Raw genomic sequence first — 12143 nt, forward strand, 5'->3', positions numbered from 1 at the left:
TAGTTAGATAAATAGAGAGAAAATAGACTTAGGAAGGGAAGAGCAGTAGATAGGAGGGAAATAATAGACTCTGTGTTGGACAGGTAAAGTGATGAGTACTTAAAAATCCCTGTTGTCTTAAAACCATGCACACACAGGTGTGTATATTTAGTAATTAAAATTGATTTAAAGAAACACTAACTTCATCCTTTTTTCTTGTGTCTGGTAAATTTATTAATTTTGTATATTGTAAATAAACTTGATTCATTTAATATATTGCAAAATAGTTTAGAAATAGCTAACATGTTGAATAGTGACTAATAGTGCATTTGAATTTTGGTTTGTGTGTCTATGTGTGTATAAACAATTATACCTTTTCAATTAGTAATTTAATAGGATTTAGGTAAAATCTTAAAAACACAATACAAAATGTCTCCTGTGACACTTATTAGTCTATACAACAGAGCTCCAGTCATATTTATGTCATATTAATGAAACAGCATTATGAGTACAGTAGACCCTTCGTATCCACAGGGGATATGTTCGAAAACCCCCACTAGATTCCTGAAACTGTAGATACTACCAAACCCCCTATATCTAGTATATTTTTTCATACACACACACACACACACACACACACACACACACACGTGTGTGTATATATATGTGTGTGTGTATATATGTATATGTATATATAAGTGTGTGTGTGTGTGTGTGTGTGTACCTATGATAAAGTTTAATTTACAAATTAGGCGCAGTAAGAGATTAACAAAAACTAATAAAATAGAATTATAACAATATATTGTAATAAAAGTTTTGTGAATGGGTTTCTCTCTGTGAGTATATCTTATTGTACTGCACTCACCCTTCTTCTTGTGATGATGTGAGATGATAAAATGCCAAACATTTTCCTAAATCTGCTTAACCATCCCTTACTTGCAATCTATGGTGTGATGTTACTACTTTCAGGAGATCCATTGCTGAAGTCAGGTTCAGTGCTGTCAGGCTCAACACGTTGCTATCAGTTGGAACACGTATTCTCTTCAGGTTTTCCACCCACAAATTTATTTTAGTTAAGTCAGCAAAATGCATTTTCTGACTTAACTAAGCACATAACAAATATTGTGACCGAAACTTTTGCAGTTTGAGGTGCAACAGCAAAACTAACAGGAATATTTTTTCCTTCTTCACAATTTCATTGATAGAAGATTCATTCTTACCAAAGATCTTACAGCCTCAGCATACAATTTTTTTCCCTTCCTTAATAAGTTGAGAACTTTTACCTTTTTAATTAAAGAAAGCATTTTACAGCTTCTGTTTGGCGAATCCAAATTTTCAGCATCACTACTCTTGCACTTTGGGGGCCACTATTAAATAAAATAAGAGTTGCTTGAACATGAACACTGGTACTGTGACCAACAATCCGATAACCAAGAAGGCAACTAAGTGACTAAAAAGTGGGAAGCCTATTAGCATGGATACACTGGACAAAAGGATGATGCATGTTTGGGGAGGGAGTGAAGGGACAGGATGGCATGAGAGTTCATCATACTTCTCAGAATGGCATGCAATTTAAAACTAATGGAATTTTTCATTTAATATTTTCAGACCACACTTGACTACTGGTAACTGAAACCATGGAAAGTGAAATTGTGGATAAGGGGGGAACTACTGTACTGAAAATTAAGAGAAATTCCAAAACTAAAAATGCTTGTTTTTTGGGTGTGTTTTTTTTGTTTTTGTTTGTTCATTTGTTTTAGATTCCATATATAAGTGAGGTCAGTACAGTATTTGTATTTCTTTCTTTGATTTATTTTACTTAGCATAATGCCCTCAAGGTCTATCCATGTTGTTGTAAATGGCAAACTTTCATTCTTTTTCATGGCTGAATAATATGCCATTGTATATATACCACATTTTCGCTATCCATTCATCCATTGATGGACACTTAAGTAGTTTCCATATCTTGGCTATTGTAAAATAATGCTGCAGTCAACATGGGAGTGCATATATCTTTTCAATTTAATGTTTTCATATTCTTCGGATAAATGCCCAGAAGTAGAATTGCTGGATCATATGGTAGTTCTATTTTTAATTTTTTGAGGAACCTCCATACTGTTTTTCATAGTGTCTGTACCAATTTAATTTCCACCAGTAGTACACAAGGGTTCCTATTTCTCTACATCCTTGCCATTACTTATTTTTTATCTTTTTAATAATAGCTCTTCTAACAGGTGTGAGATGGTATCTCATTGTGGTTTTGATTTGCATTTCCCTGATGATTTGTGATGTTGAGCACCTTTTCCTATACCAGCTAGCCATTTGTATGTCTTTGGAAACATTTCTATTTTAGATCATCTGCCCATTTTTAACCAGATCGTTTGTTTGTTTGTTTGCTGTTGAATTGTATGAGTTCTTTAGATATTTTGGATGTTAACTCCTTATCAGATATATAATTTGCATAGATTTCCTTCCCTTCGGTATGTCACCTTTTCATGTTGATAACTGTTTCTTTTGCTGTGCAGCAGCTTTTTTAATTTGATGTAGTCCCACGTGTTCATTTTTGCTTTTGTTGCCTTTGCTTTTGGTGTCAAATCCAAAAACTGACCAAGACCAATATTGAGGAGCTTACTGGCTATGTTTTCTTCTAGGAGTGTTATGATTTCAGGTCTTAATTCAGGTTTTTAATCCATTTTGAGTTAATTTTTCTATATAGTGTAAGATAGTCGTCCAGTTTTATTCTTCTACGTGTGGCTGTTCAGTTTTTCCAACACCATTTATTGAAGAGACTATCCCCATTGTATATTCTTGGCTCATGTATTGTAAATTAATTGACCATAAAAGCATAGATTTATTTCTTGGCTCTCTATTCTGTTCCATTGATCTATGTGTCTGTTTTTGTGCCATTACCTTACTGGTTGATTATTATAGTTTCGTGATATAGTTTGAAGTCAGGGAGTGTGATGCCTCCAGCTTTGTTCTTTCTCAAAATTGCTTTGGCTCTTCGGGGTCTTTAGTGGTTTAATACAGATTTTAGGATTGTTTGTTCTGTGTCTGTGAAAAATGCCATGAGAATTTTGACAGAGATTGCATTGAATTTGTGGATTGCTTTGGGTACGATGGACATTTTAACAATATTCTTCTAATCCGGATAGTTTTGCAATAAACTTTTAGTAGGTATTCATATAGATGAATATGAATAGTGTAAAATAAGTAATCTATAAAGATTTTGACATCTTTTATAATTCAATATTTAATTACTCTTGATTAAAATTAATTTTAATACATCATTTCCTAAAAGACAATAAATTCAAAATATTATATATTGCACATCAGAAATTGGTTCAGATATAGACATGTTTATATGACATTTATAAAAAAATCAAATCCTAAAAGAGTTCTGCCATAAACTTTAAAGATATTGATTGTACAAATATTTGAGTTACTAATTACTACTTAAGCCTTTTAATACATTCAGTGCTGTCTGGATTCCAGTATTCTTTCTCATTGCTATGTACTCTCGTAAGGGAGAAGAATCTGGTTTTCTTAAGGTTTGTGCACTTGGCCACTTACCCACTCAGACATTTGTATTGTTAATCCCCAGGGTTTGTGAATGAGTAGGGTTATATGATGTTAAATGAGAGATACGACTTCTTCAACTTGTACAGACATACAAAATGCGAATTCACCTAAAAAGCTAAATTTACCAGAATGTTTAGCATTTAGATTGTTATACTGAATATGCTGGAGTTGATTGTATATAATACGAAATCTAGTAAATGCTTGAGCAGCTTCTAAAAGTACAATAGAGTATGGTATTTGTTTATAAAATAATGTTGTATTGTGCTTTAAAATGATATTTCATTTACTTTCAAGAGCTTCTTAGCTGACCTTCATTGAAGGTAGGGAATTGAGAATGAAACATATTAAACTTAAAACAAATTACCAAAGATGTTTAGTACAGTTGAAAGATTTAACTTGGAAATATATGCAGAGAAATTTGTTTCAAAATAGTTTCAAATACTCTTTGAAATGAAATGAACTTGAAATTTGCTGGCATTGTTTTTGCTTAATATTTCTGTATATTGACCTGGATCTTTTGTATTAGGAGAACAAGATTTCTATTTTAGAGATTATATCCAAGTGTCAGAAAGTTTTTACTGTTATTTTTTGTAGGTGGTTTCAGACACCCTCACAGGTTTTCTACCATGCAGCAACTGAACATGGAGGAAAAGATGTATATCCAGGGCAGTGTCTTTGGGAAGGTTGTGAGCCTTTTCAGCGACAGAGGTTTTCTTTTATTACCCACTTACAGGTACACTTTCTTAATACTGTTTGGTCAATACCTCATCTAGTTGCATTAAAGGTCTTGATGCGTATTCTTTTACTTCCTCTTTCTCAAAAAGGATAAGCACTGTTCAAAGGATGCCCTGCTTGCAGGATTAAAACAAGATGAACCAGGACAAGCAGGAAGTCAAAAACCTTCTACCAAGTAAGGAACATGTGTTTACTTCCTTTTGTACATACAAAAAGAAAAATTAGGAAACTAAGCAAAACATAGTAACAGTGAAAGGCAACTTAGTACCTTGGGAGACTGGAAACCTGGGTTCTAGTCTAGCTCTCCTATTGACCACCTACGTGACCCTGTTAAAATTGTTTAACTCTCTAGGCATTGCTTTTCATATTGACTGGACCACGTGGTCTGTAAGTACCTTATACCTCCCACATTTGATTCTACATTATAGACACATCAATGGAAATAATGACAGATGATATATGAGAAATGTTTTGTAAACTGGAACTATGTATATAGTTCTTTGTCCTTTGAGAGAGTAATTGAATATGTATTTGGTAAGGACAGTTATCCTTTGAGGGGAAGCCAAGGTGGCATGTAAAGGTCTTGTATAAGAGTATACATGTTGCATTTACTATATGGCTATTCATTTACCTGTTGTTTCATGAACACATACTTTTAATGCATATAGTCAAATTCTGAGTTGTTCGTAGATTCCCTAAGGTCCTTATTAAATATATTACACAACATCTGCTCTCCTGTTTCTAAGTGAGGCCCTTAGTTGTAGATTCTGTAATCTAAATATTTTTAACTTCCAAAATATAAAAATTACTTTGTCACTCTTAAGATATTACAATATACTGGGCATTGTGCCAGACTTGGGGAATTCTCCAGACAAGATATAGCCTATAACTTCACAGAGCTGATATTCTAGAAGAAGTGGAAATATGGGAACACAGAGGCTGCTTACATATTTTATTCTTTCAGTTTCTGTTAATGAACATTTAGACACTAAGGTATAGTATGTGCTATACACTAAGGTATAGTATGAGGTATATGTGACCAAGGTACATTTTGCTGTGCTCAAGTGTCTGGAGATCCAGTGAGAGGTATAAGTAATTCTTACTATGCAGTGTGAAAATGCTAAAATGAAGATATGCGCAAGATGCTGTGAATACTTTCCTAAACCAGTTTAGGGGACCAGCGATGGCTTTTTGATAAAAAGTGCATCTAAACTGTGACCCAAAGAACAAGGAGTAAATTAGCTGAGAATGTCTCATAAGCCATGATCTTGGGTTTGAATTTTATCCTAAAGATAATAGAAAGTCATTTTTCTGCCAAATACCTTTTTCTATAATTTTCACTGTATTTAATTTGTATATATTATGTAGCTATTATAAGAATATGTTGGAATATGTTTGGTTTTGCTCAAGTTTGGAGGAAGAGGTGTTTGAAATCAGTTATAATCAATCAGAAATTTTTGTCACTTATACATAAAATCTAGTAACAGTTTATATATAGATATCCTATTCTGTAGACATATAGATATAAACTGATTTATAATTTAAAGATTGCTTTTATGTTTTTATTTAATATTCAGAATTAGTTTACTTTGTAAAAAGTGCCAGAAATATCCTCACTTTACAGATGTGAAACCTGAAGCACAGTGAGGCAAACCGAACTATTCAAAGTCGCACAGCTAATTATAGTGTCAAATGGACAGGGTTTCCTCACATGCAAGTCAGTGATCTTTCCACCACTGCCTCACCAGAATGCAACAGATAATGATGCAATTTTTTCTGCTTGGCCAAGGAAATCTAGAGTAGTTTGAATCTAATTTTATATAAAATCTATCTCTGCAGTCCCTCCATTCTACCTCTTTCATAAAGGACAGTAGAACTATACTGAAAGGATGGATTAAAATGATTAAATAATGAAAAATAAGATTATGTAACAAAGTAATAGTGTGAGATATAGTTTTTAGCATAATTTTATATTACCCAATTAGGTTATCTTTGCCTGGATGACCTATACTTCTACCAGTTTTTAGGTAATATTATTTTACTCTTAGGTACTGTTTAGCAAAAATAATTTACAACTCAAATTGTATCCTATTTTCTTCTTTGTTAACATATTCACATTACATTAAAAAATGTGAACTCCACAACTTGGATACTATTTTGTATTTTTTAAATATATTGATTTAACGTTGGTTAATTACATTATATATGTTTCAGGTATACAATTTTATAATGCCATTATCTGTATATTACATTGTGCACTCATCACCCATACCACCCAAAGTCTAGTCTCCTTCCTGTCACCATATATTTGATCCCTTTTACCTTCTTCATCCTCCTACTACCCCTCTTCCCTTCTGGTAACCACCATAATGTTATATGTATCTACCAGTTTATTTTGTTTCTTCCTTTGTTGCTTCTGTTTTATATCCCACTTATGAGTACAGTCTTGTCCTTTTCCATCTGCCTTATGTTGTATTTATTTTGATCGCTTGTTTACCAGCATAGTAACTTTAAAGGTGGTCTATATTGGAACAGCTATTGTGTGCAAGAGTACTTTCACCAAGGCTGAGACAAAGAATAAACATTAATGCTGGAGTTTTTATTCATCCTGTATCCAAAGTTTCAAAGTAGCCACCCTGGGGTTAGCAGGTTGCTCATCATCTATCTACCTGTCTGCAGCATCATGTTAACTGTCTCTTTCTCTCTCTGATCAATTTAGGCAGCCAGCTGTAGGGGGCACAAGCTCAACTCCTAGAGCACAAAAGGCCATTGTGAATCATCCCAGTGCTGCCCTTATGGCTCTCAGGAGAGGATCAAGAAACCTTGTCTTTCGAGATTTTACAGTAAGCAAGCCTTGGGAGCCTTATCTGTATAGATGGGAGCACTGTATGATTTAGATCTTTATTCTTTTCTTTTTCTTTCTTTTTAAGGATGAAAAAGAGGGACCAATAACTAAACACATCCGACTAACAGCTGCCTTAATATTAAAAAATATTGGTAAATATTCAGAATGTGGTCGCAGGTGAGTTTTCTGTTTTCCATAGCCAAAGTCAATTTATATTATTTTAACTTTTACATCTAAGGTAAATAGATTAGATATCTGTATTTTATTCACTTTTTCTCATAAATTTTGTGAGTATGTCCAAAAGGTTATGCCAAGGTCTGACCATCATGATCTCTTAGAAACCAAAAAGTAGAGAGAAGTTGAAACAACTAAAAAGTGTTTCTAAAGAGAAAACTTGGGAGTTTCTTGGGGAGGGGGAAATGAAATGGTCATTTGAAGTGTCTGGATTTAGAGTCTAATTCATTTTGATGATTGGCCTATTAATGAAGTTATCAAAGTCATAGATACTAATAATATTCACTATAATACACTGAAGTGTTAAAAGTTACTTTCCAATGGGCTTAAGAGATCTGTAGAAACTAGAAACAATAACTCTAATCCTTGAGAGAGAGCAAATATGGCATGTTCTGTTGTTGAAGCTTGATTTTCTAGTATTCCTCCTGAATGTGAGGCCCCTTTGTTGAAAAGTCGTCCTCCGAGGCATCTTGCCTTCCAGATAATGACTTTGTCTTTGAGTCTCTCTCCTCTCACATACTATTATTCATCCCACCTCCTAAATATATCTTGAATCTACCTTAGTTCTCTTTCTCTGCCCCCATATTACATTGCATTAGATCTTTTGTGAAATTTCTTACAGTAACCTTCCAACTGGATTTTCCAAACATAAAAACAGTGGTATCAATTACAAAGATAAAAGGCAATGAATTTGACTATATCAAATTTTAAAACTTCTGTAAAGAGGAATAAAACTCCTAAAATTAAACTTAAGAAAAAGTATTTGCAATAAGTTACTATGTTTAGTGTATCAAGTGTTCTCACAGATGAATAAGAAAAATTCTTAACATTCAAATTTTTAAAAAGTTTCTTAGAAAAATTTATTAATGTTTTATAACCATATGAGAGCCTGCATCTCCTTGCTTCATTCATAACATGATTTCTTCCTGCCTTTCTCACTGTATTGCCCTCCCCACCCTCTTTTTGCTTCATAGCCTACATTTCAATTTCAGCCAAACTAATGCAGATTCCTACTCATGCTAGACTCTTTCATGTCAAGTTTTGTGCCTTTGTTCCATCACTCATACTATTCTCTTTGCATAGAATGCCCCTCTCCTGGTGTTGCTGGCCTATTGAATATCTGCAAACTCTTCATGATTCAGCTCAGACATTAGCTTCTATGTGCCACCTTTCATATGCTGTGTTCCCTTTCCCCATCAAATTCATTCTTCTGTTTTTATAATATGTCTGTCTTATAGAACATTTAATATTATTTTGAAATAATAGTTTTTTTATAGCTTTTTCCTCCTACTAACCTAGGTCTCCTACTTTCTCTGATTAATCTTTGTAGCCTGAACACCCAGCATAATGCCCAATACATTATAGATATACTCTAGTTCCTGTTCATCCTCCAGGATATAACTCAGGGGTGACCTCTTCCTTTCTTGACGTCTTCCTTACTACCTTACCCCTACCTAGAGTGAGATAGGTACTCTCTAGTACCCCACACATTGCATGTTACCAGCTTAGATGGTGAGATCTTTAAAAGAAAGGGTTGAATGTTTATTTTTGTTTTTGTGTCCTCAGTGCCTAGCATAACGTTGGGACTGTAATAGTGATTCAGTAAGTTTCGATTGATAGATGGAAGGAAAGAAGTCTCACAAATTAATTTTTTCACAGAGTTTTGTCTGGAATTTATGTAGGCAATTGGAATTCTAAAAGTAATTTTATAACTTTTGCTTAGGGCTTTTTTCTCACCTTCAAATTACACGTTCTTAGGCTTACAGTAAAGCCACTTTGGCTGGGTCTAATGCAATTGTTGAGCCAAAAGTTTTCATTATTTTTGTTTTTGTTTTGCTGATTTTGTTATTTTATTTAACTCTAAATTTCCCAAATGTCTTCTGGAATCTTCAAATTCTATGATCTTAGAATAGCAGAAGCAAAAGAATTAAAACAATCCATTAAATATTCTTCCCATTCACTCTCCCAGTCCAGGTTGAAATCCCTATATAGAATCTCTATTGAACTTCTCCAGTGATAGGGAGTTTTGCTTCAGTAAAAATACTGACAGAGAATCTGGCAAAACCCACATATGTGAAGAAGAATGTGTAGGAAATCAGATAGCTGCAAAAGATAATTCTCAGTTGATACTTCTCATCTCTGGTGGAGTAAGTTACAGGGTATGATTTTTTTAGGCTAAAGCAAATTTTATTTGCAATAAGAAAAGTGCAGTCAATAGGAAGATATATGGAAATTTATCTTACAGTACAACATGCTGAACAATATGAAATGTCAGCATTTTTTATTTGAAATTCAGAATCTAATTGAATAGTGTCAGATGTTTAAATGCAGTTTATATCCATTCTGATTGAACTTGAGCTCTGGAAAATTACAATATTTTTTTCCTCCTTTCGATGTATCTATCTTATGTCAGTGTAATACATAGGTCTTATTTAAAAATCAGATGGTACTTTTCTACACACTAATAATGAACAATCCAAAGAAGAAATTAAGAAAACAGTTCCATTTGGGTAAATCGAAAGAATAAAATATTTAGGAATTATATTAACCAAGGATGTGGAAGACTTGTACACTGAAAACTGTAAGTTATTGCCGAAAAGAATTAAAGAAGACATAAATAAGTGGAAAAACATTCTTTGTTCATGGATTGGAAGACTTAATATAGTTAAGATGTCAGTACTTCTCAAAACAATCTACAGATTAAGCGCAACCCCCTCCAAAATCTCTATAATGTTCTTTGTAGAAATTGAAAAATCCATTCTGAAATCAAAGCTGCAGTAATCAAAAAACAGTGTGGTACTGGCAAAAAGAGAGGCATACCAACCGATTGAACAGAATAGAGAGCCCAGGCATAAGTCCTCATGTATTATATATAGTAAAATGATTTTTAGTAAGGGTGGCAATTCTTCATTCAATAAGGAAAAGACAGTCTTTCAATAAATGGAATTGGGAAAACTGGATAGTCACATGAAAAATAATGAAGTTGAACCCTTACCAAACACCATATATAAAAATTAACTCAAAATGAATCAAAGACCTAAAATTAAAAGTTGAAACTCTAAAGCTTCATGACATTGGATTTGGCAGTGATTTCTTGGGTATGACACCAAAGGCACAGGCAACATAAGAAAAACAAATTGAACTTCATCAGAATTAGAAACTTGTGCATCAGAGGACCCTATCAACAGAATAAAAAGGCAACCCACAAAATGAAAGAAAATAATTGCAAATCACATATCCGATAAAGAGGTTAATATCCAGACTATATGAAGAACTTTTAAAACTTAACAAAATACAAACAAACCAAATCAAAAATGGACAAAGAACTTGAATAGACATTTCTCCAAAGAAGATAAACAAATGGCCAATAAGCACATGAAAAGATGCTCAACATTACTAATCATTAGGAAAATGCTCATCAAAACCACAATGAGATACCACTTTATACCCATTAGGATGGCTGTTATTCACACAGACACATACACAGTATTGGCATGGATGTGGAAAAATTGGAACCCTTGTGCATTGCCAGTGGAAATATAAAATGGTATAGCCACTGTGGAATGGCATGGTGTTCTTCTAAAAATAAAACATAGGATTACCATTTGATCCAGCAATTCTACTTCCATTTTAGGGTGACCTCTGATGAACCGATTTGTTTATTAGAAATCTCCCCGCCCCATCCCCACCCAATGTCAGTCTCTGTAGTGAGACTGTTTCTCCAGAGAAGACTCTGATTTTCTTGCCTTTGGAGGTGGGCAGCTTAGAGGAGAGTCATTGTGAGCTCCTGTGTTCTGGAAACAGAATAGGGGCGGGAGACCAAGAGGATATTATCCGCTGTGTTCAACTATGTTCACTTTCACCCAATCCCATTTTTTTGTCCCTCACGCCCAGACCTCCACTGTGTCTATGTCTCTGTAAATCCTAAGATTTTCTGGTTTAGTTTCTCCAGAAAATAAATTTACTTATTTTGGGAGGGAAAGGAGATAAACTTGTATTCAAACTAATGTTTTCCTAAAAGCTAATTTGTTTTCACTAATGCTACCTACAAATTGTTTCTCATCTGTTAAGTGCCTTAAAGTGACACAATGTTTATGCTTTATTAAACATCAAGAAAAGGAACTTTTGAAATATAAAATTGAAAGAATCTAATTTTATACAACAAAAGAGGCATATTTCATTTTTTATCTAGCGAATGCTTAATTAACTTTTTAAACACTCCCCCCCCAAAATAAAATATATTAATTTATAAAAAAATGAAATTGGTAACTTAAAATCATCTTGGTGATTTAAATTTACTCTTTCTAGTTTTATACGTGTGACATAAAAATAAAAGAATACTTTTTAATATGTGACCTTATCAGTTTGGAAAATATGATTTTATTAAGTTTTTGAAATTTAGTCTTTTTTCATTAAAATATTGATTATAGGGGGGAAATTTGATTTCACTTTGTAAGTTATTTTTAAATCATGTTTTTTATGACTTCTTTTACAGAAATTTTAGAAATTTCATAGTTCATTTAAGAATTTGTTAAGTAAACTTTTGAAGTAAATTATGACTAAAGAAAAGTATAAAACAAGTTTAAAGCCCAATGAATTATCACAGAGTGAACCACCCATATAATCAGCCATCCAAGATAAGAAAATAACACCCGTACCACAGAGCCCCTGTGAGAACCCACTAGTCTTGACTCCACCCTCCTCTGTGGGACCACTCTCCTGATCTAATACCACAGATTAATTTTGCCTGATTTCGAACTTTATATAA

General features: G+C 33.4%; 1 protein-coding gene across 2 annotated transcripts in view; it reads left to right on the forward strand.

The window, feature by feature from the left end:
* ARID2 (AT-rich interaction domain 2) overlaps positions 1–12143 on the forward strand; it is a 126316-nt gene that overhangs the window by 110425 nt on the left and 3748 nt on the right. For both annotated transcript variants that reach the window (XM_023535443.1, XM_023535442.1), the window contains exons 15-18: positions 4156–4294; positions 4386–4471; positions 7016–7139; positions 7227–7318. In XM_023535443.1, coding sequence (XP_023391211.1) covers positions 4156–4294; positions 4386–4471; positions 7016–7139; positions 7227–7318 — 441 coding nt within the window. The remainder of the gene's footprint in view (positions 1–4155; positions 4295–4385; positions 4472–7015; positions 7140–7226; positions 7319–12143) is intronic.

The sequence above is a fragment of the Pteropus vampyrus genome, unplaced genomic scaffold (assembly GCF_000151845.1).
Source record: "Pteropus vampyrus isolate Shadow unplaced genomic scaffold, Pvam_2.0 Scaffold140, whole genome shotgun sequence".
In the NCBI taxonomy this organism is placed as follows: Eukaryota; Metazoa; Chordata; class Mammalia; order Chiroptera; family Pteropodidae; genus Pteropus; species Pteropus vampyrus.